General features: G+C 42.0%; 1 protein-coding gene across 1 annotated transcript in view; it reads right to left on the bottom strand.

Moving 5' to 3' along the window:
• Nucleotides 1-24,266, bottom strand: part of LOC149245363 (cytochrome c1-2, heme protein, mitochondrial) — a 105,320-nt gene extending 81,054 nt beyond the window's left edge. Inside the window, exons 1-2 of the mRNA XM_089457753.1 lie at nucleotides 24,108-24,266; nucleotides 23,925-24,019 (exon numbers count right to left, since the gene is read on the bottom strand). Coding sequence (XP_089313879.1) covers nucleotides 23,925-24,019; nucleotides 24,108-24,207 — 195 coding nt within the window. The 5' untranslated portion in view covers nucleotides 24,208-24,266. The remainder of the gene's footprint in view (nucleotides 1-23,924; nucleotides 24,020-24,107) is intronic.
• Between the last annotated feature and the right edge of the window lie 3,539 nt (nucleotides 24,267-27,805).

Raw genomic sequence — 27,805 nt, 5'->3', positions numbered from 1 at the left:
ATGAGGTAGGGCAACCAATAGGTAAGAGTAGTCAAAGAGGAAATTCCTTGAGGATATGTAGACAGGAATGGTCCTACAAGGACATACCTTGTGAACATCCGAATGGGGTATGTGCCTTAAGAGGTAGTGTGGTGTCCCATGTAAAACCTCCCAGCATTGTGCTCTGATCTATTGAGAGATAGAGTGTGTTAGTCAAGGCCTTGCTATGTTGACAATGTTGGTTGTATATTGATCATAATGTTGATGCTTAAGATGGCTTACCAATCCGACTCTTCTTATGAGAATAATTCAATGAAAGCATTGTCCTTCTACCTGTGGTCAATTATGAATACCTCCCTAGTTAAGAGGGTGTGCTGAAATGTAACTAGTTGTCTGTCTTCATAATTATTCTTGAGTCATGACTTGACGTAATTATTGATGTACTTGCCAAAAGAAAAGGAAAGAAAAATTATTCTATTAAAATGGGTTTCTTTCCCATCATGTTGTGATCCTAGGTCAAAGCACCCATTGAGTACCCTAGGGGTCTTGTTGACAAGTCAAAAGGTCAATATCATGATGTACTAGCCCTTGGAGGGCCCATGTGTCAAGAAAGAAAAGATGTTTAAGTAAAAAGCCAAGTCTAGAAGCCCTCAAGTGATGGGTCGGTCAGCCTTCTTCAGGTGGGCCTAGAGAGGCTTAATTCACCACCTTAAAAGCTTATAAAAGGAACTTGTTATCCTTATTGAGAGACACATAACAAGTGAGATCCATCTGATCTATATGAAGAGAAGAAGAGATTTGATCCAGCGAAGTTTAAGGAAGGAAGAACGAATTCTGTTGAGGCAAGCGAAGAAGGGAAATATGTGTTTGGGTTGCTCACGCGTGTGGATCTATTGGAGGAACTAGGGTTTCTTCAGTCATCATTTTGCAGAAAATTGATTTGGGTTCTTGTTGGCTCATCACTTGGAAGGTTTGGACTTAGGTCAAGGTCATGATCTTGGAAGTCTTCATTGAACAGACTCTATAAGAAGAGATTTTGTGGGTTTTCCTCTCTAGGAGAGGTTTTGGCCTTGGCTAGCAGCCTACATATGGTGTTCTTGTGTTTGCATTGTGATCTTCTTATTGGCATTTGTCTTGATGATAAAGAGAACTAAATAATGATGAAAATATCCTACTAATATAAATCACGAGAAAATGTCAAGGCTAAAAGGGAAATCAATTTAAATAAATACCCTAACTATCTGCCCTAGATTTCTCAACAGTTCAAAAAAAAGTTTGATCAAATGCCATTGTTGCAAGGGGGGAGGGAGGGGGGATGGGCGGTTCAACTAGAGGATGATCTTCCTTAAAAATTGCCCATAATCTTGCATTCAACATTTGTTCTTCAAAGAGATTTTCTTACTGACTATTACTTGGAAATCAAGGTTACTCATGATCCAGTTGAGCTCAAGATGATGAAGGTGTTCCAGCAGGCAAATTTGAAGAGTCTTGGCTCTTATACTTTCTTGTTGATCACTATTGAGGTACCATGCCCCAAATTTCATTTGACAATCCTCGTTAGTTTCTTAAGCAGAAAATACCTAAATGCATCTTTCCGACTTATGAGACTTCAAGATTGGTTGCACTGGAGGGTAGACTATGTTGATCTTTCCCATCTAATCGATCACTTGGCTGCATGGTTGCATTGATCATTCAAATATGTTAATTAATAGTGGCAACTTTGAGAAACTTCCAAAATAGGAACTTTTGAGCTCTAATTTCTATTAAGAAAAAAAAGAGTTGAGGCAAATTTTTGGGTTTTGGGTAGTAGATTTATTTCTTATTTCTATAGTGTTATTTTAAATTTTCTGCATCGCTGATATTTGCATTTTACGATACCCTATGTTGCCAGGAAACGCGGGTTCGGGGACGGGTATGGGTGCGGGGACGGGGGACAGGTACGCCATTTTTCGAAAGAGGGTGTGTGGGTTCGTCGGGGGTATATTATAATTTACATATATAATATAATATATATAAATATTAGATGTCTGAATCAAGGTGGTGGAGAAAGGTGATGGTGGGAGATGGCTCTGAAACCGCGCTCCGCAGAAGACCGCGACGGTTTCGGATGAATACAACTCATCGGGCCGCAGGACCACAGGGAACGGTAGATTCTGTCGGGCGTTAGGGTTTTTTGGAACAGGGGACAGCGCGACGGCGACGGGCGCTGTTTGAACTCGGACGGCATGGAGGACTTTCCGGTAACGGACCTCGTGGATTATTCCGAGGATCCGCTATCTGGACAGACGGTGTTCACCGACCCCATTTTCACATCTTCGGGTTTCGCATCTGATCCTGCAAATGACTTTCTGTCTAGGGTTAACTTGACATCTATTGCCTCACCGGAACAGGGTCTCGAGGCTCCGCCATTATCTCCTGGGACCGCCTTCCTGCTCGCGTCCTCATACCCTGAGGCTCTGACCCTCGAAGATATTCCTCCCACACCGATTGTTCCACCTTCCTCGCTCTCGGAACCTAGGGTTTATGTGCCCCCGCAGTCGAACCCGGCTACCCCCCCCGCATCAAATGGGCCTAAGCCCTCTGGTTGTTTCGGTACTCCCGTGGTAAATTCAAGTGCGCCAGGGCCTTCCTCGGCGGGCATCTCAAACCCTCTTTCAGATCATCCATCCGCCCCGAGAACAAAGAAGCAGAAGGCTAGATGCGTTAGGGCTATTAGGAAGGACACCACCGTCACTTTCGGGAATTCGACAAGTTTCGAGGAAACTATGGCGCTCGCTTGCACCGTCTTGGTGGGTCACGTGCGGGGACGCACATTCACGGCAGATCGCCTGCTTCGATGGGTTAAGGAAATCTGGGGCTCCCTGCTCCCCAAGCTCCCTGAGGTTGAGGTACTCCCCCGGGGATGGTTCACCCTCCAATTCGCGAACGAAGATCACACGAACATTGTACTTGAGCACTATTGGCACATAGAGTCAGCTCCTGTACTTTTGAAGCGATGGACCCCGTTGTTCGACCCTGAAAGGGAGCAGATCGCTGCTGGACCTCTGTGGGTAAGGTTACCTGGACTCCCTCGGCAATATTGGAATAAGGAGGCCTTCATCAAGATTGGAAACGCTCTGGGGACATACTTGGATCATGACCGCTCTTATGTAGATACTCGGAGAAGAACCATGGCGCGCATCCTGGTACATCTTGATACCAGGGAAGGATTAGAGGAGGACATCACTCTGCAATGGGGGAGGCACAAGCGCATCCAGATACTGGATTACGAGGGTGTTCCATTTCGGTGCAACCGGTGTCACCAGGTAGGGCATCTCTATAAGGATTGCCCTCTCAATAATCGCGGGAACAGCCCTCCAAAATATACTCCTATTGTTCCTCGAAGAACTGCACCTCAGATCTCCTCGCCTCAGATGGTTTCATCGACTCCACATGGAGTGCATCATCATCCTCCGTCTTCTGCTATGGGCACATCCACTCCTCCCATGACAAGGACAAGGGCAGCAGCTGCAGCAATTCAGAAATCGGGTACTGATCTATCTCTTTCATCTCATACTCTTTCCCTTTCATCTGATTGCATTAACTCTATCTCTGTATCAAAGGCTCAATGCTCAATTCCGCCACCCCCTCCTACTACTGTTACTATCCCTCCTTCCCTTACCCTTGATCATCCCCCGTCCCCATCTCGCCCTAATGCGCCTCACCCTGAATCAAAACCGCCTCACCATTATTCTCTCCGGCCCCGACCCTCACAATCTGTATCTGATGGTACCTCGGGGCTGTGCATTATTCCCCCTGAACCTGGTCACACCTCATCCAGGGGTAGAAAATCAAATCTGAACAAAGCCATTAGGCGTGCTGGGGCTGAAGTTGCTTCGGGACGTCAATCCACCATTGTCGGGGCCCTTAGAGCTACAAACCCCCCACAGCGGGGTCCCCCATGAAGTGCCTATCCTTCAACTGCAGGGGTTTAGCTAGCTCCCCCAAAAAACTAGCCCTAAAACGACTTTTTCAGGTCGAATCTCCGGACATCATCTTCCTTCAAGAGACTCTGGGTTCTGCAGAATCCATATCTCTTGCCTTAAAATCGATTGCGCCAAAATGGCAGTTCATAGGGATGGATGCTATGGGCCGTTCGGGTGGAATGGCCATTGGACTAAATCCTTACTCCATCAGATTGGACTCTTCATGGGGGGGGCCAGGATATCTGGGAGCTGACATTTTTTCAAAAGACCTTGGGCTGCCACTGCGCATCATCAATATCTATGGACCCTGTCAGCAGAGAGAAGGATTCTGGCGCACCCTCCTTGATCGATCTTTGATGCAAGAGGATAACCTGATCATTGGAGGCGACCTAAATTTCTCCTTGGGATATGGTGAATCATGGGGCTCATCTGCACAAGCAGATCCCATTACAGATTTCATGAGGAACCTGCTCGAACAGCATGATCTCATCGACATCCCCATGAATCACCCTCTTCCCACATGGAGGAACCGTAGGATTGGGCCTGCAGCTTTGGCTCGCAGACTTGACCGTTTTTTGATCAAGGGACCGCTGCTTCGCCATCTCCATCACTATAAGCAGTGGGTGAGTACTGGGGGAATCTCGGATCACTCTCCCATTCTGATGGAAATTCTGGGCCCTCACCCGAAACCAAAAGCTCCGTTCAAATTCAACCATCATTGGTTGCAGGACCCTGGTTTCTCTAAACTAGTCACGGACTTTTGGGCAGCTCACCCTATTGACAGAGAACCCTCTTTCGCTAGGGGTTTTGTCAAAAATTTGACGGAACTTAAACATATTGTGATTGAATGGGCAAAGATGAACAAGGCCAAGGAAGATGAACTGCTCATATCGATAGAAGCAGACATTCAAGCTCTGTTGGATGATCAAAACCTGGGCTTTATCTCTGAGGAAAGCAAACATAGGCTGGTCGATCTTGAAAAGCAGAAGCACAGTATACTCAAGCTCAGGGAGGAATCGATCAGGCTGAGGAGTAGAGCTACCTGGCTCAAGGCAGGGGATGAAAACTCCAGATTCTTCCATAATTTTGCAAATGGGAGGAGAGTGGCAAATACCATCTGGAACCTACCCTATCCTGATGGGGGTCTGGCAGATTCCTTCAACAAGCTCTCCAGACTAGGCACCTCCTATTTCAAAGGTATCTTCAAATGCCCTGAAGGAACCAACCTTGCTGAGATCATCCGCGTAGCTACCCACTTCCCGAGGTTTGTCAACAATGAAGACTTGGAGGATCTTAACGCACCAGTCACTATGAATGAATTGGAGAACACCATCAAATGGTTTCAGAAGGAAAAGAGCCCTGGCCCCGATGGATGGACCATTGAATTTTATCTGGCCTTTTATGACATCATTGGAGAAGACATCTTAAAGGTGGTGGAGGAGAGCAGAACCTCTGGACAGATCTATCATGCCATAAATACCACCTTCATTGCTCTCATTCCTAAGTCAGACTCTCCATCATCCTTTGCTGATTTTCGTCCCATTTCGCTTTGCAATGTTCTCTATAAGATCATATCCAAGATCATTGCCAATAGGATCAGACCCATCCTATCAAAACACATCGCTCCTCAGCAATTCGCTTTCTTGGAAAATAGGCAGATTCATGAAGCCATTGGTTCCGCACAGGAAGCCATACACTCTATTTGGACCAAGCACCTTAAGAGCATCCTCCTCAAAATTGATCTCTCAAAGGCCTTTGATAGAGTCAGCTGGCTTTACATCAAGATGATTCTCATTCATCTGGGCTTCCCTCATCAGCTTATCACTTGGATTATGGCATGCATTACTTCACCAACTTATAGTATTCTGATTAACGGCGCTGCATCCCATTTCTTCCACTCAGAAAGGGGTCTTCGTCAGGGATGCCCCCTTTCCCCCCTCTTGTTTCTATTGGTAACAGAAGCGCTCAGTCGACTCATCATTTCTGCAAAGAGGGAAGGATCTATCCGAGGTTTAAAGATCTCAGAAGCATGTTTTCTAACTCACCTTCTGTTCGTGGACGATGTCCTTATTCTCCTTGATGGAAGCATCCGGGATACCTCATCCTTCAACAGGATCCTTAATCTTTTTACTCATGCCACGGGAATGGTGGTAAACCATGAGAAGTCTTCCATCACATTGGTTGGTACTTCTGTAGCTGAATCACAATCGGCTATGCAGGCTTTTCCTTTTATCACTCAGCCTCTGGATCGAGGTCTTAAATACCTTGGATATTGGCTAAAGCCTACAAATCAAAAAATAGCTGACTGGGTGTGGCTTGTCACCAAGATTGAAAAGAAAATATCATGTTGGTACTTCAGATACCTCTCCAGAGCAGGAAGATTAACTCTGATCAAATCAGTGCTGGAAGCGACCCCTGTATTTTGGATGGCATTAGCATGGATACCCCGGAACATCCTTACCAAGATTCAGAGACTATGCAACAGATATTTGTGGGCTGGGAAGGAAGAAAAGCGCACCTTTGCTTGGATCTCCTGGAGCAAGATTGCTCTACCCAAGAAATGGGGGGGATGGGGATTAAAAGACTTGGCATCCTTTGCAAAAGCCCTTGCTGCAAAGATGGGTTGGGCGCTGCAGACTTCCCACAGTCTATGGACAGACATTGCATACCATAAGTACATCTGGCCTCTCGACATCATCGATTGGGCTAGACTCCCAAGCTGGAACAGAACGGGCATCTCTTCCATTTGGAAAGCCCTCCTACACTCCCTCCCCCTCCTCAGAAGCAATATCGTGTGGCGCATCAAAAGTGGAAACAGAGCACGCATAGGTATGGACCCATGGAGCGGATGCGGTGGCAGACACAGGCTTCCTCCTGATCTGATTGCCCTCTTAAACTCTCGTGGCATCAAGGTGCTCGCTCAGATTGCGGATCCTGAGGGCTCGGACATATTACATCAGGCTTGGAAATCTGGCACTCAACTAGACATACCGATCAGATGGCACGAACCATGGAAAGAATATTGCGATGCCCTCACAGAATCCCATATCAGAATTGTGGAAGGGCCGGATGAACTCATCTGGCAGATTGCTGATAGTGGGATTTACTCTCCTCGTGAAGGATATAAGGTCATCATTACCCACAGGAAGCCGGAAGTGCTAGACAGATGGTGGCACCAGATTTGGAAATTATCTGCATCACCCAGGTCAAAACTATTTTCTTGGTGTGTCCTCCGCAATCGCATTCCCACTGATGACCTCCTCAAGCGTAGGGCAGTATCGGGACCCTCGCGTTGTGTGCTGTGCAAAGCAGACACAGAATCCACCGAACATTTATTTTTAAGATGCCCCATTGTTAAACAATTATGGCATAATATCAAAATCCACATACAGTATACGGGAGATTGGTCTGGTACAGACCTTATCAGCGCTTGGATAGATTGGGGGAACAAACACAGTGGTTCGAAAATTATAAACCTCCCTATCATAGTAAATTGGTCTATTTGGAAGGCTAGAAATAGAATGATATTTGATGATTGGGAGGCTAGATGGCCACTCGTTGAAGCTGGTATCATCACTGCATTTAACGAATTACCAAATCCTCCTCCCTCAAAACAGCGACGGCCGACCCCTCCTCCCAATATCGACATGAGCTCGCCATGGGCTTTCTTCGATGGGGCTGCAAACGAACATGGCTGCGGAGGGGGAATCATTTTAAACAAATCCCCGAGGCACTTCTTTCACATCAAAGTAGGATTGGGGGCTGGCACAAACAATTATTCTGAGCTCATATCTCTCCGTCATTTGCTACATTTTGCACTCAGTCATCAATGCACCAGCATCAGCATATTTGGCGATTCTCAGATTGTCGTTAACTGGGTCAATAGAGTTACCACATGTCACTCACACACTCTAAATGTACTGCTTGATGAAGTTTTTATACTAAAGGATGCTTTTAACTTTTTTCACATCTCTCATATATACAGAGAACATAACCAGACTGCTGACAAGCTTTCCAAGGAGGCCGCGGTGATGGAAAATGGTTTATGGGAAATCACTGAATTTTTGGAACAGCAGGAGCAGAAATACTATCACCGGCCATATATAGACCCGACATATCCTACTGCGGGTCCACAGGCGACATAACAAAACAGTTTTTTGACGTTTTGACTGCCCATCATGATATATTTTGTAATAGATTGCGGATTGCCAAAAAAGGCACCAATTCTGCTCAATTTTTGTAAATGTAACAGACAGATATACAGCGCAGACTTGCAAATACTGTGAAAATGTACAGAACAGTTGGCATATGCTTCAAAGCATCTACATATGTAATCTTTCATATTTATAATGAAATATTACGGATTTTTCCAGTGGAAAAAAATATATAAATATTATATTTTATAAATTATAATATATATGAATTTGTATATTTTTCAACTTTAAACAAGAAAATTAAAATATTTATGATTTAAACTTTAAATATTTAAACATGCACATCATTGAACATTCAACATTCACAATGAAATTTCAAAATTTCTAGTTTGATATCAAGTGCAAATTGGAGTTTACATATTAATAAGAATCATGATATATGTCCATTGTCATACGACATTCCAAATTTGTCTTAAGGCATCTCCAAACAAAAACTAAGGCATTTTAAAATACTAAAATAAAAATATCTAATAGTGAACAATGGCTTCCTCAAGCGATGTCATCAACATCACTCAAATCTTCAGTTAGCATGCTCTCCAAGTAGGGATCACTTTCATCCTGAGGCTCTTGCTCATCCATAGCAATTGGAGGTAGCTCAATAAGGCCATCTAGTTGTATCTCCTCGTCCACACACATAGCATCGTTTGTGTATTGGTCCCATCCCTTGAAAGGACCCTCGTATCTAGGGTCTTTTCGAGATATGAGACGAAGTGTGCTATGAACGTACACTAAGTTTTCTGCCTTCTTTGAGCCCAACATATTTCTCTTTACTAAATGGATAAAGGCATAAGTACTCCAATTCCTCTCGCAAGATGAAGAACTAGCTACCTAGAATATTAGGGGAAGCCCATTAAATTAATTTTAAAATAAAATATAAAAACTAAAAGAACCCAAAAGAACCTGATTTTGGCATTCCAAGTACCCATCATGAGGGTTCTCCGTACCCGTCAGGACAAAAGAACCCAATTTTTTTTAATGAAGAACCCGATTCTTATGGGTTCTTCTCAGAAGCACCTGAACCCGAATCAGGTACTTGGGGACGAGAACCCGGGACGGGTTCGAGAACCCCACCCTTGGGTTCAGGAACCCATGCAACATAAACGATACCAAATAGAGTTTTTCATTTGCAAATTTTCATTTTCTTTAGCTGCCATTCAGTCCTAGTCAGTAATGTGCTAATTTTTCCTATTTGTATCAACATGTGGTCACGTTTTCTTGCATAATAAGAGCCTCTCATGGGGCTAGTATGTTGTTCTGTTGGTCATATGTGTTAATAATCTTGCTTTCCATCTATAATGTTGAGTCAAACTCTTAGTGTCGTGTCATCTTTTTAGCTGAATTTTCTGTCAGATCATGTCTAGGTCAAGCCTGGATGAGGGTCATGTGGTTGACATTCCCAAAGCATTCAGTCTAGTCTATTAGGATGGGTAGATTGGGAGAGACAATAGGATGAGTCTTAAGTCATATTGTTGTTTTGTCTCTTAATGAGTCATTACCTTAAGTCAATAGGGACATGGTGTTGTCTCTTTTTATGCTTCCTAATGATCACTTCTCGCTAAGAGAAAGGAATCCATCATGGCCTTTCTTTTCAACAAGTTATCCCTCGTCGACTTTGACACATTATCTAGGGGTGATCCACAAGTTGAGCCTCATTTATGATCACCTTGCATCTAGCAAGGTCAATCAGCATTATGCTTTGATCAAATGATCTTTGCCAATTGTTTGATACCAACAGATTTTTCATGCTGGCAAGTTGTGCTCGTACCTTAGGGCCCATTAGCCTTATCAATGGGTTCTTTCACGCCTAACAGGTGTTTGCATCATTTGTGTCTAACCAGGTGGCCCTCTCCCATGTGTTGACCTTAGCGCATTATCTGCTAGGAGGAGCATACAAGATAGGTGATGACAGATGGTAGATATGGATAAGAGACCCTTTCAGTCGATTAGCCAAGGTACCATACTTGTTAACTCCATTGCCCACTAGATAGGCATGTTGGTTCATGGATCATTTTGCAAATACAGGGACATTGGTCTACAAATTTGTTCACTAGGTTATCATTCATGGATACAGGTTTCATAGATCCCCAAATTCTCGACATCCCTCAAGGGGATCTTGTCCCCTTGAATTGCCAATGTTAGCCCCCAGATTTGCACTCTTCCAAAGTTGGAGGGTGTAAGGGACAGCAAATTTCATTAGGATGGCATTCAAAGGCATTTCCAAAGACAACTTTGCTTGAGCCAGGGGTGTATGGTACGGATAGGTTCAATGATGTGATGTTAATTCAGAGGCAGAGATTGCACAATTTTCATCAAATTGGAGAGAGTTAATATGTTTGGAAATTCTCCTATTTGAGGCCAAAATGGCATCAAGAATAGAAAATTTGGAGTCCTTGTGAGCTCTTGAGTATAACAAGCTTCTCCTAGACAACATGCAAGACACTTAATTTTTAGTAGGTTGAGTTTAGAGGCTCACATGTCAATGATAATCAAATCCTTGTGAGCTCATAATTCCAATGAGCTACATTAAGACGACATGCAAGATAGTGTTATATTTAGCAAAGTTGCATGTCAGATTTGATCACATATTTGGACTCCTCACTAAATCAAGTTCGATGAATATAGTTCCATGTACATGCGAAAACTTTTTTATTTTTAGCAGCGTTATTTTTGGGTGTGCTATATTTGGCAAGGCTACCCTGGTTGTTCTGGACATTTTCTATATTTTCCTATTTTTTAGGGGAGTACTATTATTGGCATGTCTATTTATAGCAAATCTATTTATAGTGGGGTGACAGTGTTAGTCTCATGTGATGACATGTGCGTTGAATGGAGTTAAGAGTAAGAAGGGTTCAGCTAAATTTAGAGGAGCACTAAATTTATCAGGGGGGCCCATAGGTGGGCCAAAGGAGCAATTTACACTTTATTTAATTTTCCTATAGTCAAAAAATGAAGTGATCTCAACAATCCATTGAGATCTAATCTTAGCCATTCGTGGAGATGGTGGTCCCAGATCGACTTCAAAGGAGCAAAAGGGGTGCAGACTTGGCTCATTATGCACTAGACAACTTGTGTGTTCAGCTCAACAAAAAAAGGGTGTTCAATTTTGTGCATAGGGTTTTCAGTTCAACACAACTAGGGCAAGAAAGAGAGGTCAAAAAACCTCATAATCTTCCAGCTAGCGTTTATCTTCAACCAGGCTGATTTCAGCTACGCAAGGGGGCCGTACTCAGGCCAAATGAACTCATATGATTTTCGTACACTGCGCAGCATTGAGGTCGAGAGGGAGTAGAGCGCAAATCAGCTTGTGTTGAGAGATTGGCAGAGTGAGCATAAGTCTTCCCTCCTCTTTGTAATCTTTTTATGAATATTGTAAATCACTGAAGCATAATAAGAACACACAAATTTGCAAGTTTTCCCCGAAGTTGGGGTTTGCGAGGCAAATTTCTGGTGTACTGTTTCTATAATGTATTTGCCTTCAATTTTTCTGTTGTGCATACAAGTTGGGAAACTTGGCATAACATTGAATTTAAGTTAAAGTTTCAGTTTTAGTTATTTTGCTTTAGATATTTAGTGTTTAGGTTCTGGGTTTCAAGAAAACTAACATGGTATCAAAGCATTGCTTTTGATTGAAGACCAGCATCATCATTTCGATCTCAAGAGTAGTTTAAAGGTGCAAAGGGCATAGTTTAGTTCAGGGGTTGCGGTAGGGTTTATGGCAACATGACCTAGGGTTTCTGAGCAAATCGAATTGCAGTATGGCATATTTGGGGCTGAGATTTGAGGAACACCTTGATGGTGATTCAATTTTTTGTTCTTGGAGGGAGAGGATTCGTGTAGTGTTGGAGGAGCAAGGAGTTTGGGAGTTTGTGGACAGTCCACCAACCCAATAAGCAGACCCTCGGCTGCTAGCCCAACATAACAAGAAAGATGCAAAGGCCAGAAGAATTATCATTGGAGGAGTCAATGATCACATCATACCTCACCTATTCGGCAAGAAGACAGCTAAGGTTATGTGGACAACCATCATAGGGTTGTACCAGGGTTCGAGTGAGGCCAGGAAGCTGGTACTTAGAGACAAACTCAGAAACATCAGGATGGTGAAGTTTGAGTCTATGGTCTCATATCTCACCAGGTTCACCCAAGTGAGGGGCAAGCTAGTTGGAGTTAGGGAGACAATCTCAAATAGAGACCTTATCAGTTTTGCATTGCTGGGTTTTCCCGAGTCATGGGAAAACTTTACTAATGCTATCAGTGGCAGAGAAAACCTACCAGGATGGGAGAGGTTGTGGAGTCACTGTGTCCAAGAGGAGATCCGGACACAAGCCAAAGCTGAAAAACCGAGGAAGAAGAGAATTTTTCCCTAGCTGGCAAAGGGGGCAAGGCTAAGGGCAAGAAAGGCACGAGAGGGGTCGAGTCTAGCTCCAGAGGCGAAAAGAAGAAGAAAGACCTTAGCAAGATAAAGTGCTTCTCTTGCCATCAATTTGGACACTACTCCACCAAATGTCCAAGTAGGAAGAAGGGGTTCAAGAAGGACCATGTGGCAGCATCAGCAGAGGTGGAGTTCACTTCTCACTTTGGGAGGGAGTTATCACTCATAGCTTGCATGGCAAGCTCAGTGGCTAGCAACGTGTAATATGCTGACAGTGGAGCATCTTGTCAAATGACCAGAGACAAGGGGTATTTCATCCAGTTGACCAAAAAGGACAAACAGTTTCACATAGAGCTGGGAGATGATGGCAGATACCTAGCCAAGGGCATGCATACTATCAAGTTTGAGAGGGAGTTTGGGAATTCTCTCTATCTCAGAGATGTCCTCTATGTCCCAGGATTGAAGAAAGATCTTGTTTCAGTCTCAACCTTGGAGAATAAGGGCTGTGAGGTCATTTTCAGCAGAGGAAAGACCTTTATCAAGCCTTTCAACTCCGTAGCAGCTAAGCAGATTGGAGTTAGGGTGAAGAGCCTCTATGGGCTTCAGTTTGAGACACGGCAGCCTTGAGCAACAGAGGAGTTAGTGAGCAGAGTCGTGACCTTGGGGAGCTTTGGCATAGGTGTATGGGTCACTTACACCATGGAGCATTGAAGATTCTTAGAGAGATTGCCAAAGGGTTGCCACAGTGCAATGTACATCAACATGATGTGTGCAAGGGTTACACACTTGGCAAGTATACCAAGTCATCCTTACCTAGCAGAGACAATAGGGCCGCAAGCATCTTGGAGCTAGTGCATACGGATGTCTATGGACCATTTTCCTCTCCATCCGTTATAAGATACAGATATCATGTCACCTCCATTAGTGATCACTCAAGAAAGACTTGGATCTTCTTCATGAAGAAGAAAGATGAAGTCTTCTCAAAGTTTGTGGAGTTTAAAGCCTTGGTGGAGAACCATACAAGCAAAAAGATCAAGGCATTGAGGTCGTACAACGGTGGGGAGTACATCTCCAACGCCTTCAAGGACTTGTATGCCAAGAAGTGCATTGGGAGACAACTCATCATGCCTTATAACCCTCAGCAGAATGGTGTGGCTGAGTGCAAGAACCCCAGCATTATTGGAGTGACTAAGGCCATGTTGCGTGACCAGGGGCTGCCAATGTTTCTTTAGGTAGAGGCATGCAACGCTGTAGTATTTTTACAGAACAGGAGCACACACAGGGTGCTAGAGAGTCACACCAAAGAAGGTTTTCACAGGCAAGAAGCCTGACGTGTCTCACTTCCAAATTTTTGGCAATCTAGTTTACTGCCATGTGCCTTCTGATAACCAAAAGAAGTTGGAGCCCACAGTAGAGAAGGATATTTTCGTGGGCTACAGTGAGACATCTAAGGCATACAGGGTGTATGTCCCAACACTCAAGAAGACCGTGATCAGGCGTGATGGGAAGTTCAAGGAAGAAAAGGCTCTCAATAAAGTCCTTAAAGCATGAGTAGTGTGTAGCATAGGAGGAGGAACAACAGGCTCCAAAGCAGGAGGCTCAGCCAACTCCTTAAACTTTACCACAGTTATTTATTGGGAAGGTCAAGTAACATGCAAATGAGGAGAAAGTGCAAGAACAAGAGAGAGTAGAGCGAGTGGAGCCCACTCAGCCAATGACTCCTAGCACATGGAGAGGATGAGGTGAGTGGGTAGATCAATTGATCAAGTAGGCTCAAGAGAGAGGTGGAGCCCTCAACTCCACATTCAGACAGAGTAAACAACCACAGAGATATACGGGGTACATGGCACTGATGACTGAGTTGATAGACTCAGAGCCTTCTTATTACAAGGAGGCAGCCTCTCAGCAAGTATGGCAAGATGCCATGGTGGAGGAGTATTCCTCCATCATGATGAACAACGTCTAGGAGATAGTGCCAAGGCTTGTTGGCAAATCAATGGTTGGTTCAAGTTGTGTGCACAAGATCAAGCACAGGGTTGATGGCAGTGTGGAGAAGTGCAAGGCTAGATTTGTGGCCAAAGGGTTCTCTCAGGTCGAGGGGATAGACTACAATGAGATGTTTACACTTGTGGCCCAATACTAGTCCATTAAGACCATATTGGTGATTGCATCGAAGATAGGGTGGAAGATCCACCAAATGGACATGAAGACTACCTTCTTTAATAGATTTGTTGAGGAAGATATATATGTTGAGCAACTTGAGGTGTTTGAGACTTTTAGTAGAGACACACATGTTTGCAGGTTGAAGAGAGCTCTTTATAAGCTCAAGTAGGCACCGAAGGCGTGGTATGCCCGGACAGACAATTACCTTCTAGGATTGGGATTCACAAAGAATGAGGTGGATACCAACCTGTACTACATTGTGGTTGGAGGTCTTCCCCTCATTCTAGTAATGTACGTGGATGACTTGATACTGACAAGAGCATATAGCCTAATCCAGGATTAGAAGAAGGATTTTGCAAGGGAGTTTGAGATGAAGGACTTAGGGTTGATGTGTTATTTCCTTGGGTTGGAGGTATGGTAGGGTGATGGGGAGATTTTCTTGGGATAGGGCAAGTACACATAGGAGGCTTTCAAGAGGTTCCACATGCAGGATTGCAGGCCCATAACCACACATCCGGTCACAAACTAGAAGAAGGTGGATGCTACCAAAGCAGAGCAAGTTGATGCCACTCTTTACAAGCAACTTATTGGGTCGTTGATGTATCTGGTGAACACACAACCCGACATTTGCTTCGCAGTTAACTAGTTGAGCCAGTTCATGGTTGAGCCGACCAGAGTGCATTGGGTTGCTGCCAACCAATGTTGAGGTATCTCAGGGGAACTATAGATTATGGGTTGTTGCACAAGAAGGTTGATGGTGTGAGCCTTTAGGGCTTCATAGAGGTAGATTGGGCAGTTCAACAGACAGGAAGAGCACTTCAGGTTGTACCTTCAGTGCTGGGTTAGCAATTGTTTCCTAGTTCAATAGGAAGTAGGGATCAATGACTCTAAGCTCAGCTAAGGTCAAGTACAAGGTTGCCAGCTTGGAAGCCTACGAGGCCATATGGTTCAGGAAACTAATTGTTGGGTTGTTAAGTCATAAGTTCGAGCACCACAATCATATAATGTGACAATCAAAGATGCACTAAGCTCTCTTAAAATCTAGTATTTCATGATCATAAGTTGGAGCACCACAATCATACAATGTGACAATCAAAGTTGCACTAAGCTCTCTGAAAATCCAATATTTCATGACCGCTCAAAGCAGATTGAGTCTGGTACCACCATATTAGAGATTGTGTTCAAAGCGATAAAGTCAGACTCCAGTATGTGCCTACAGAGGAGCAGACAATAGATATTTTGACCAAGGCATTGGCAAGGGGCAAATTTGTCTACTTCAAAGATAAACTGGGTGTAGTACAAAACACCTTCCTCTCTAAGAGGGAGTGTTGAATGGAGTTAGAGGAGGAAGGGCTTTACTAAATTTAGAGGTGCACTAAATTTAATAGTGTTGAATGGAGTTAGAGGAGGAAGGGCTTAACTAAATTTAGAGGTGCACTAAGTTTAATATTGGGACCTATAGGTGGGCCAAAGGCACAGTTTACAATTTATCGCATTATTTTGACTGAGGAAAATTTTAATTTTCCTATAGTCAAAAATTGAAATGATCTCAACCATCCATTAAGATCTAATCTCAGCCATTCATGGAGATGGTGGGTCCAGGTCAACTTCAAAGGAGCAAAAAGGACAAAAATTGAAGTGATCTCAACCATCCATTGAGATCTAATCTTAGCCATTCGTGGAGATGGTGAGCCCAAGTCGACTTCAAAGGAGAAAAAAGGGCACATATTTGGCTCATTATGCACTAGACATCTTGTGTGTTTAGCTCAACAGAAAAAGGGTGTTTAGTTAAGCGCCTAAGGTTTTCAACTCAACGCAGCTAGGGGAAGAAAGAGATGTCAAACAACCTCAAAATCTTCCAACCAAGGTTTATCTTCATCCAGGTTGATTTCAGTTGTGTAGAGGGGTCGTACTCAAGCCATACGGACTCATATGATTTCTGTACAGTGTGCATGCAGTGAGGTCGAGATGGAGCAAAGCGTAGATCAACTTATGTTGAGAGATCTGCAAAGTGAAGGGAAGTCTTCCCTCCTCTTTGAAATCTTTTTCTAAATATTGTAAATCGTTGAAGCATAATAAGAACACACAAGTTTGCAGGTTTTCCCCGGAGTTGGGGTTTCTTGGGTAAATTTCTAGCGTACTATTTTTATGGTGTGTTTGTCTTCAGTTTTTTCGTTGTGCATGCAAGTTAGGAAACTCATCATGACATTGAATTTAAGCTAAGGTTTCAGTTTCAATTATTTTGCTTTAGATATTCAGTGTTTAGGTTCTGGGTTTCAAGAAAACTAACAACGTGGCAATGAATCTTGACGCACAAATGAGTCAATCGTGATGTGGCAAGCACATGAGTCAACTAGGGAAGTTCTTTAGTCATCAGAGCACATGCATGAGTCAACTAGAGTCCACTAGGGATGCATGCATGGATGTAGGAGTGAGTTGGCACCTTGTGAGAATTAACTAGGTAACATGCATGAAAGGAGGTGATAACGAAGCACAAACTTTGAGTCTAGTGTATGCACCCTCACTCTTTTCTTCACTTCAATTTAACAAAGATTATCTCCACTTCACATTCACTACAATTTAACTCCAGCGCATTACTATTTCACTCCACTCTATTTTTAGTTGAATAATGCACACTGGTTTCTCTCTCTCCACTTTATTCCCACTTCACTCCACCTTTCCTCTAGTCAACAAGGTGTATAATCCACTCCACTTTTGCCTCCAATTAACTAAGTTTTCTTCACTTGCATTGTTAGCCCCACTCAAGCAAACCTCCACATCACCCAAGTGTATGGTTTCTTCTCTAGTTCATTGCCATTTAACCAAGGGAGACTCCTAATTTGACTAGTGCACATTATCACTTCTCCTCAGTTTGGCTCCACTCAAACTACACTCAAGGATACTTCATCTCATGACAACTCAAAGCTTCTCTAGTGAAACTGAAGCTCTTAAGCTAGTTCACTACTCTTTCTCCGGATCAAAAGAGTTCACATTCACTTGGACTAAGGCATCCTTTCATTAGATGGGAGTTGGATGGTGAATTCATATAACTAAACTAATTAATGTGCATAAGGATGATTTGCATGCCTAATTGACCTCCCTTTCTCACTAGTGTGCATAGGAGGAAAGAATCAATGAAAGAAGAAGGTCACTTTGGTTTGCAGTGGGATTTTTCGTCTTCGGTGGCTGCAGCATACTCTCTTGATATCTCTATTTCTTCTAGCTTCTTCTTTCTGGTGCAGGAAAACATCGCTGTACTGATTCTGTATCTGTCTTTTTGGCACAATCAGCCTCTTGGTCTATGCAGAATAAAGCATTGTCATGCCTTTATTCAGCTTTCAAAGCTTGTTCATGTTTTGATGCTTTATTCTGCAATGTTTAGAAGTTTTGCGCCTTCATCTTGGTAACAATTCTGCCGTTTAAAGCACTTTCTTCTCAATCTTCTTTCACCATTTATAGCTAAAGTTGGAGGAAATTCCAACACTGTTTATAAATATTATATATAGCTGCCTTTAGCAGCTTGGCCATATACCAAATATGTTTTCAGTGCTGTTTTTCTGTCTATTTTGCAGATCTAAAGGGAAAGCAGTGCATGAAATTCTAGGGATGCCCCCCTGAGGATGGCAAGCACCAGCTGGAGAGAAGAATTTGCACGTGAACTATTGGACACATTCTTCTAAATTTTACACTGAAGTTTCCACCGCAGGTTCATCGCTTTTCTGGAGAGTGGATTTCTGTGCTAACAGGTACATATATTGAAAAATTTCCCACAGAGAACAAATTTAAGAACCACATGGCTTTAGGATTTCATCTCAATAATTTTTAGTGAAGTCTTAACTTGTGGCCTTGTTCAAACTTATTTGAAATTGGAATCATAAACAAAATAGCTTGGAAATTCTAACTTGTGTGTCGTTGAACATTTCATTTTCTTTTAACTTCATCTAGTAAATCTGGGCTGTTTCATTTGCTTATATTCTGTGTGAGAGGGCAAAGCATCTGCGTTGTGAGCAAATCCATTTTGTGACAGAATCTGTTTTTCCTTCATTTCTGTATTCTGAAGTGTTTGAATCTGCCCGTCCTTTCTCAGGCAGCAGTGTGCTTAAAAAGAAAACAAATGGTTATTGAGAGAACCTTCAATTGTGTGCATAAAAGCTATCTGGTTATTAAAAGAGCCTCATTTTGTTTTCTTTGAAGTCGAAGATCATGTGTGGGTTTACTGCATAGCACTCTCCCTACTCTATTTAATAGGCATAAAAGAAAAACTATCAATTGATAGAGTAACACGTCTATAAAAACAAAGGAGGGAACTCCTTGATTCCCCTGAGGATTCCCCTCAATGTTGATCCTTTCTTCTATGAGGTAAAAGTGATCAACAAGAGGGTGCATGCATGCTTTCAATGTGCATGCACCAATCTTAGTATATTTCCAGTTTTACCACTGCAGTTCCATATTTAGTTTCTCATTTAGAAATATATGGTTTTCGATAATCAGTTTGGTTTTCCACTTTTAGGATAAATCACATTGGTTGAGAGTCACAGATCCCTAGGAGACTTTGCATTCTTTAATGCAAGCAATGAACTCCTAGTAGGCACTCTAATTGAAGACAGTCAATCATGCAGGCATGTCTAGGCTAGATTAGGATTAGAGTTGGAGCCTCCTACCTACAACACTTTACAAAGATTAGGGCAGACTTTTATAAACCCTAGCAACCTCTTACTCTATAAAAGAATGTCAGGGTGTAACACTGTATTTGTTAGTGAGATTGAGTTTTCGGTTATAGCATGGTAGTTTACTGTTTTTCTAGATTAAATAAAAACAGTGACGTTTTCCTGTTATTATATTCTGCAGTACGTGTTTGTCGATTATATTTTTCAAAAATTGTTCTTTTAATAGGTTTCAAGCTTTAAAGTTAGCCAGGGTTATATAATTATTCTTTGAGTGCAGAATCTGCTTACCATGGCCTGAAAATTAACAAGATGAAATCTGCATAGAGCCAGAAAAAGTCAAAGTCATTCTAAATAGGGTAGAGTCTAGGCCAGAAGAACCTTACGCTAAGAGGATTTGTAGGATTAGCAAATCATCTAAGAAAGTTTGTCACACACTTCTCTGATGATACAATGCCTTTTGATACATTAATAAAGGGAGGCAGAGCATTTCAGTGGACCATTGCTCTGGGGCATTTGAATCCTTGGAGCAGAGAATCTGTAATGCACGAGTTCCAAGTCTACCAACCCTCTGGTTACCTTTTGAAATCGAAGAGCAATCGTTGCAATATTGTTACAGCAAGGGAGACCAATAGCCTACTACTCAGAAACTTTAGTTGACGCAGTGACAAATTAACCAATGGATGACAAAGAATTGTATGCTACAGTCCAAGCAGTGAAGCATCAGCAACTTTAATTATTGGGACAAGAGACAATTATCCTTTTAACTCATAAGCCTTTGTGATTCCTTCAAATCCACTCCAAGGTGCAACAAAGACATCATTTCAACGGGACTCCCTTCTTGCAACAATTTACAGTGATCATCACATACAATAAAGGTGCACAAAACCACAGTTGAAACTTGATTTCCTCAAGATTTCCTTTTTCTTCAGTGGCAGTTTAATGAAACTATATCCTTTTGCTAATGAGTATTAAAATTGAATGAAGGTATATCCAATTTGTTAAGGGAGAGATGAGGCTTGGAGAAGCATATCTAATCACTGCTAGGGTTTATTACCCCTGCCAATATGACTCCTTTGTCCTTCCCAGAAGCAGTAGAATTCCAGAAGCATTCATGCTCAGCCCAGTTCAGTTTGCCTGAAAACATCCCCAGCAACAAGGTTGAGAGTGGCTGCTTGAAATCAGCAAAGAAGATTCAAATAACAAAAAGGGATCACAATGACTGTTGCAACCCTGGCAATCGATATGATAGTGGAACCATTTAGATGTCCATCCACTACCACTTCCAATAGCTCCAGGCAGCAGTCAAAGGCTACAAAATTTGTGAAGCTAGGAGGGATTCCAAAGTTAGAAATCCCAATTGGAGAGCAAAGAAGAGAACCCTTCAGCTCGCTGAAGAAACTCTAATTGGAAAGTTTATGGGAACTTAGCTGAACCAAAAGACATTGGACAACTATATCTAGAATCGATGCAGCTCCCACCTAGATGGCAGGACTTCAGTATTCCCTCTGCACTAAGGGCTTCAACCCTCTCCATTTTCAGTTTTAGGGAGATGAGCATTTTATTTTTATAAGTCTCAGGGGATTCTGCTTGAATAGATGGACCCTTGAATTTGATCCAGATGACGAGGTGCCAAGGGTTGTCCTGGTCTTCCTCTGTTTGCCCCATCTTCCATGGAATCTCTGAAAGAAACTTTGGAAACAATCAATAACAAACTAGGAAAATTCACAGATAAGGCTGACCCAAAACCTGGAATGTTTGCTTGTGCACCTATATGTGTGCATGTAGATCTTGAAACTGGCATCCAGATGCAAAAGAGCTCAAGCTCCACAATTGGACTCATCTACCAGATGAACTGATACTCACGTACCAAAGGAATCAAAGAGAAAAGTCTACAAGCTGAAGATAAAAGCACAGGAGTTGAACCAGCTTCCACAAAAGAGACAGGTTCGAAGGAAAAACCCTCTTCTGAAATCTAGCTTTGTCCATCAGCTGGCCAAATAGAGGAGGAAGAAGATGCAGCAAAAGGCCAGCCCTGCCCCATCCAAAATCTGGAATTTTGAGCTGGGGAAATCCAGATACATCAGGAGGAAACTTCAGCATCCAGGACATCCGAAGGCCAGTGGAACCCGTTTGGTACTGAACCAAATATCTTCGCATGTTTGTCTCCTGAGGAATTAGCAAGGAACACATGCATTATTGCATCTCTACATGCCCCTCCAGTCACGAGAAGCAAGAAGTCCAGGAAAGGTCACAGGAATTATCACTAATGTCTTTTGCATATTTCTGTGTAATCAATTTGTAAAACAGTACTCTTGTGGGTATAGAAGAGTCCTTGGAAATATGTAAGAACTAAAGAATCCTTTGCACTTCGTCCTCCCTTATTTTTATAGGGATAATCAGTGCTCTGGATGTCAAAATTCTGTTTATCCCTCGTGCTCTTTGCAATATTGGTAAAGCCGCAGGCCTATTTACTTTAATACACAGCATAACTATGAAAAAATGCGTAGTAATGTTGCAGACCTCAATTTAGGACCAATAGTAGAGCACTGATCGAGCTCATAGAGGTACCTAGAACCTGAATCCTTCAAAGACCTTCATCCTGAAGCATATTGTTGTATAAAACCAACAGCACTTAACAAATTCACATGACACAAAGGTGGGATGTATACTGCCCACAGATGCAGACTGGCATGAAGAATTATAAACAAGACCACATGTTATACAGCATATCCAAGCCACAACAATAAAAAGTTGGGATTGTGCACCTTGTTCCTAACATAAGGCCTTGGGAAAGCAACTCAATAGAGGTCCCAGGTGGATTCCTAAGACTAGACTTGGTAATGACTGTACTAATTGTCATTGATAAATCAGTGATGCCGACGGTTAATTATAGTCAAAGAGCCATTAGTAGGACAGCAGGGGGCAAAGCTTTTCTTCACTGACATATTGTTACGCTTCAACTTCACTTAATCCATTATCCAAACAAAGCAAATTCCTGATTAATTTTTTGTCCAAACTTTCGACCCTGCTAGATACCAAATTGAAGAAGAGAAGCATCGATTTTCATCCAAAAATTGATAGACAGACTGATGCATTAAATCAGGCGTTGGCATGCTTATTGCCAACGTAAACCTGTAAAGAAACCAAGGCCGGAAGTGAAGTATGCCATTTATACAGCACTGTTATAACATGAGCAATTCATGACTCAACATAAATGTTTCCATTTATGAAGTTCTCAGGTTATTTTTAGCAAGCTTCCCTTGAATTAGCTTTTCAATCAGTAGAGGACGAAAAACAAGAAAAAGATAGAACAGATAAAACCAATGAAGTTTGTAGAGAAGATATGCCAGATCCTTGAGCAGGTACAAGCTACACTGCAAAAGTCCCAGGCACATTACAATGAAAGAGATGATAAGCATCAGACTGCACATGTCAATTGGGTTTATATCAGGTGGTTAGCAAGAATGATTGTTATCCTCCCCATCCAGGTTCAGTTTCTGCAACTGACATGTTGAGCTTATATTAAGTATAATGTTGTAATGGCTTCGAGTCTGGTTGTAGAACAGCCTTTAGCCCTGAAGAATATCTTACCCTTGCCTATGGGTTTGGAGGGTGGGGTGCTTGGTTACATGGGAAAACAAAAAAGCAACGGACTGCACAAGTGTGTATATTCAATTTAAACCCCGGTACGTATTCACATCATCCTGGTTAGATGCAGAGTCTAATCAACAAGAACGTTGCATCAAAAGTAAGTGCTACAAAGAAAAACCCAATCCAGATTCCGCTATATTGGGAGAGCTAGAGCCGTTACAGGTCAGGAAGAAAGGATAGCATCGTTGGTCCAACAAGTGGTAGACTAAGCCCAAGAGAAATACCCTTACTTGGAAATTGATGGCGACGATCAACTTCCAGGTGGAAGTTTAATCTCTAAGATCAAGTTCAAAGATTTGCATTGCAAAGGAAGCTACAGTACAAGACATTGTTACCTCGGGGGTCAGTTTGCAAGTTGTAAAAATCCACAAACGCAGGTTAACAACACCGGACTGCAACGATCTCATAAGTCCGCAACCTAAAATCACAAAACGGCGCAACCCCGAGTTGAGGGAGACAGGGAGGGAACTGTTACAAGAAGCCAAACGCGGCAATTCACTGTTGAGGGAAGTTCACTAACCCATTCATGTTGCGCATTGAAGAGACCGTAACCCTACGTTGTGAGAACAATGAAGAGAACGCAATGTAAAATTACAATAAGGCTGGGAAGGGCAAAATCGTAAGACTGGGACGGACAAGGAAAATTGAACAGTTTAACTATGTTTATGCATTGATCTATCCCTGCCTTGCTGTGAGTGTTGTTAAGTGTATTTCTGTATGTTCTGTGCTGCGCCGTTGGATCGTGGACATTATTCACTAAATGTGTATCCCATGGGATGAATAATCCAACTAATGTAATGAAATAGAGCGACATCGATGAATCCCAAAAGATGATTCCAAGTTTCCACTTATAAAATTTCTCACTAATAACAAAAAAATGGGCAGTGAAAAGCAGAAGCGAAAGAATGAGTGGCACCTGCAGCTGCTGATTCGAGGAAAGATCGACTGCACGCTTTATGCTCTCATTGCAAGCCTCCGCGTTGTGGGCTTGATCCCACTCGTAGCTACGACCTTGATTGATTGAGAAAAATCAAAGCAAAGCCAATTCAACGAGAGAAGCAAACAAGTGATTCGATTCAAGGAAAGGGTTTATATGTACCGTATTTAGTGTGCCAGTTGCTTATTGCTGTGCAATTTTTGGTGCCCAGCCAATTGCTTATTTTGTGCAAAGTGCCCTTCATCCTCATCGGCAATGCCATGATGCCCACGCTGTGATTTGCTCCGTTTCTCTTCCTCCGGATTTTGCATAGCCATTTCGTCCCAAGGAGGGTGACTTTTTGTAGGGAGGGATCTAATCCTACGGTTTAAGATCGCTATCCAAAGTGTAAATGAGGGTTGAGAATGAGGCCATGAAAAAGGTGTAAAGGAGGGGTGAGAATGAGAGCAAAGAAAAAGATTGTTGAGAACAAAGATTAAATTTAGTTTAAAATTTTGTACTTTTAGAAAGTGGTGAGGATTTAAAAAGGAAAGGTGTAAATGTTTTTGTATTTTAATAATTAAAATGCATTTGTATTAATTATTTTGGAAATTTTGAAAGATAGAGAAAAATATGTAAAAAAAATTATGATGATGATGATGGTTAACGTCCACCGAGATCAAATTGGTCTATCGGACCTATAATTTTCTTTCTTAGTTTTTAATTGTCTGGCTCCTTGTCTTTAGCGAGATTGGTGCTGTGGCTTTCTTTTTTTTCTCTACGGTTTTCCAACTTTCTTTATCTTGCATCTCCTTCATCTCTTCTGATTCTTGGGACATTGGTGTCTTAGCTTCGCGATCTATTGTGTTCGTCCTTTTGAAGATAGTCGAAGAATAAGTTTGGTCTAGGATATCTGCTTTGCTGTTAAATGAAGATTTATTTTGTGCAGTATTTGAACCCTCATAACTGTTGATGCTTAAGGGGTTGTCAAGTTCACTCTTTTGTTGTTGGGCGGGGATTTCCCCCTGCTTGTCTTGAGAGTTGTTTCTTTCTTGCCCGATTTCTTGTGTTTTGAGAGTTTTCTCGAGAGTATTCTTCTTTGATGACAGTGTATTGTTCCTTTTGTGCTCCTTCCCACCATGTAGATCTGTGGTGATTTTTTCTAGCATAATTTTTCTGGGAGGCTTTTGGGCAATTTTTAGCTAGGTGGCCTGTCTCAAACCAGGATCGACATCTGAAGAGGATACTTTCATAATCGAGTTTCTGGTTCCACACATAGTCTTTACTTGTTTGGTGTATTTTAGCTGGGAATCCGGCGCTGAAGTCCATTTCCACACAGATGCGTGCATAGGTGGTTCTGGCATATTCCTCTGTTTCTAGGCACCTACAGTAAAATTTCCCAATTGCATTTCCAATGGCTTTTAGCGAAGACAAATTCCAAAGATGCAAGGGTAGGTTTAGCAATCTCACCCAAATTGGCGCTGAGGTTATGACTGTTGTTGAGAGATCGAATGATGGGTTCCATGACCTCATGAATAGGCCTGATTTTTCCTAAAACCAAGGGCTGGAATCTAGAATACATTGTCTTCTTTCAAGGTTTTCAAAATCTACTATAAAGAAACCCCTAGCACAGGGGTAGATATTAATCGCATCAAGAATTAGAGGCTTCCATGCCTCCGAGATCCAACTGTGGAGAGCTGTCAGTCGTGGCCCAAAACTATTGAATCGGCAGATTAGGGCACTTTCAGAGAACTTCAAAGCCTCATCGAGTGAGGCCTGGACCACCTGGACAGTGGCAGTTGGGGCTTCATTGACGATATGGGCAGGAGCTTGCCCCCCAAAGGCGGGCGGAACTGAGCCAGTAGCTATTTTCGCAAAGCTGGGAGCCATCTGGAGCATGCTCTCCTGCTGACTATAAAAGATTGCCGAAGAGAAGTGAAGAGCCGCAGATCTATAAACCGCAGTAAAGAGAAGAGTCGCAGATCTAAGGCCCAATCGATGAGAAGAGAAGTGAAGAGCCGCAGATCTATATCACGACAAAGCCACAGATCTACGGCAGCCACGAGATCTACTATTCATATAACAGCCAGCAGGCTTGTCCTGTTGATTAGTAGTATGTCGAAAATAGTATTCTAGATCTCCGCCCAGAGCCGTATTCTAGATCTCCGCAGTAAAGAGCCGCAGATGAAGAGCCGCAGAGGAATAGGTAAGAGTCGCGAAGGAGCCACCTAATCTATAAGAGTCGCAGATAATTAGATAACTATAATAATTAAAATAGATTTATGTTGTTTTTTAAAGAAATCTTGTTGGAGATTAACGTCAAAGAAATTTTATGAGGAAATTTTTGTGATGCTTCCTCACATATTTGTAAATGATATTCTTAGTAAACTCATTTGCATAAATGAGTGTGCTTTATCTAAGAAGTTTGAACTAGGCATTTGTCAATAAGAAATTATTTTATGCCCAACAACATTGGCTGCGACAAAGTAAGATAACATCTTAGGTTTTATGCTGGTTTATTTTATTATTATTGACATTTTCGTTTATTACTTGACTGACTTAGAGAAGTGAGGTGTATCTTACAAAGATGAATAACATAATGTTATAATGACATGTGATGGATTTGTGGGAAGAAATAAACATTCATGTTGTCTATTGTCAAGCAAGATAACATTTTGGGCTTCATGTCAGTTTATTTTATTATTATAGCCATATTTTTTGGTGTATTCTTTTTATTATTCCACCCATAGAAATGAGGTGTATCTTACAAAAATGAATAACATAATGTTACAGTGACATGTGATGGGTTTGTGGGAGAAAAGAAACATTTAAGTTGTATATTGTCTTGATTGAAAAGGGGAACACATTTTAGACCTTGTCATCCATAAGATGCTAAAATAATTTGAATGTAAAGTGAAAAATAAAATAAAAATCTAATAATAAAATAAACAAGGTTGGGTCCATCTTACCATCTTTTAAGTAGATAATTATAGTCGACCTTTTAGTGTGCAAAGAAGCACTTTTTATATCCAAGTATGAGACAAATGTGTAATATAAGGTAATGGGGACATGGCATGGGTCAGCGAAATACAATAGTTTAAAAAAAAATCATGCTTTTTTAGTTCAATGAAGCATGCAGTGTCAACTCAATATGTTAATAGTAGTACAAGTATACATAAATATATAGAAAAAAAATCACATAAATGAAAATGGAATCAAAAAAATCATCATTAAATCTTTAATGAGGTATCAAATCTTTGGAAATGCAAACCTTTCTTTAAAAGCAAAACTTTGAGAAAAAGTTTTGTAACCACCTCCTCCCACATTTGCCCACTTTTACAAGTTCTCTAGGGTAAACATGAGTTGAGTGTCACTATGATATGACCCGACCTCCAAGTTCCATTTACATAAGTGGGGCCGAAAAACCGACAACAAACTGACATCCCTCAGGAAGTACAGACCACTCAAGAGCTTGCAAACCATCCCAGGTTTTCAATCCCTGAGCTGGAACTATTTTTCACACAGTTTACCCTCCAACTGCACCCACAATACTACATGCATGTGGTTGGAAGGCTATAACCGCACTCAGAAGGTTGCCTACGTGCATTTTTTACCCAATTTACCCATTTCAGTGCATGCGGTCATGAGATCTAGGCCACTTTTTCAAGAAAGCCTCCAAACCACTGCCCAAAACTGCCTATAACTTCCAAAATCATGATGAAGATGACAACAATGTCAAACATTCAAACTTGAGCAAGATTTTGACCAGGACATGCCTATAACACAACAAACATTTCATCAAACACATTGTAAACATGAAAGCTACAAGTCATGAATGTGTATCTGATCATAAACTTTTGAATTTCATCTGAGAATCACCA

This window comes from Pinus tabuliformis, chromosome 7, assembly GCF_031772625.1.
Source record: "Pinus tabuliformis cultivar Carrire ecotype Pingquan chromosome 7, CPIR1, whole genome shotgun sequence".
Classification (NCBI taxonomy): Eukaryota; Viridiplantae; Streptophyta; class Pinopsida; order Pinales; family Pinaceae; genus Pinus; species Pinus tabuliformis.
Note: the sequence above shows the minus strand (reverse complement) of the source record. Positions and strands in the feature narration are given on the sequence as shown.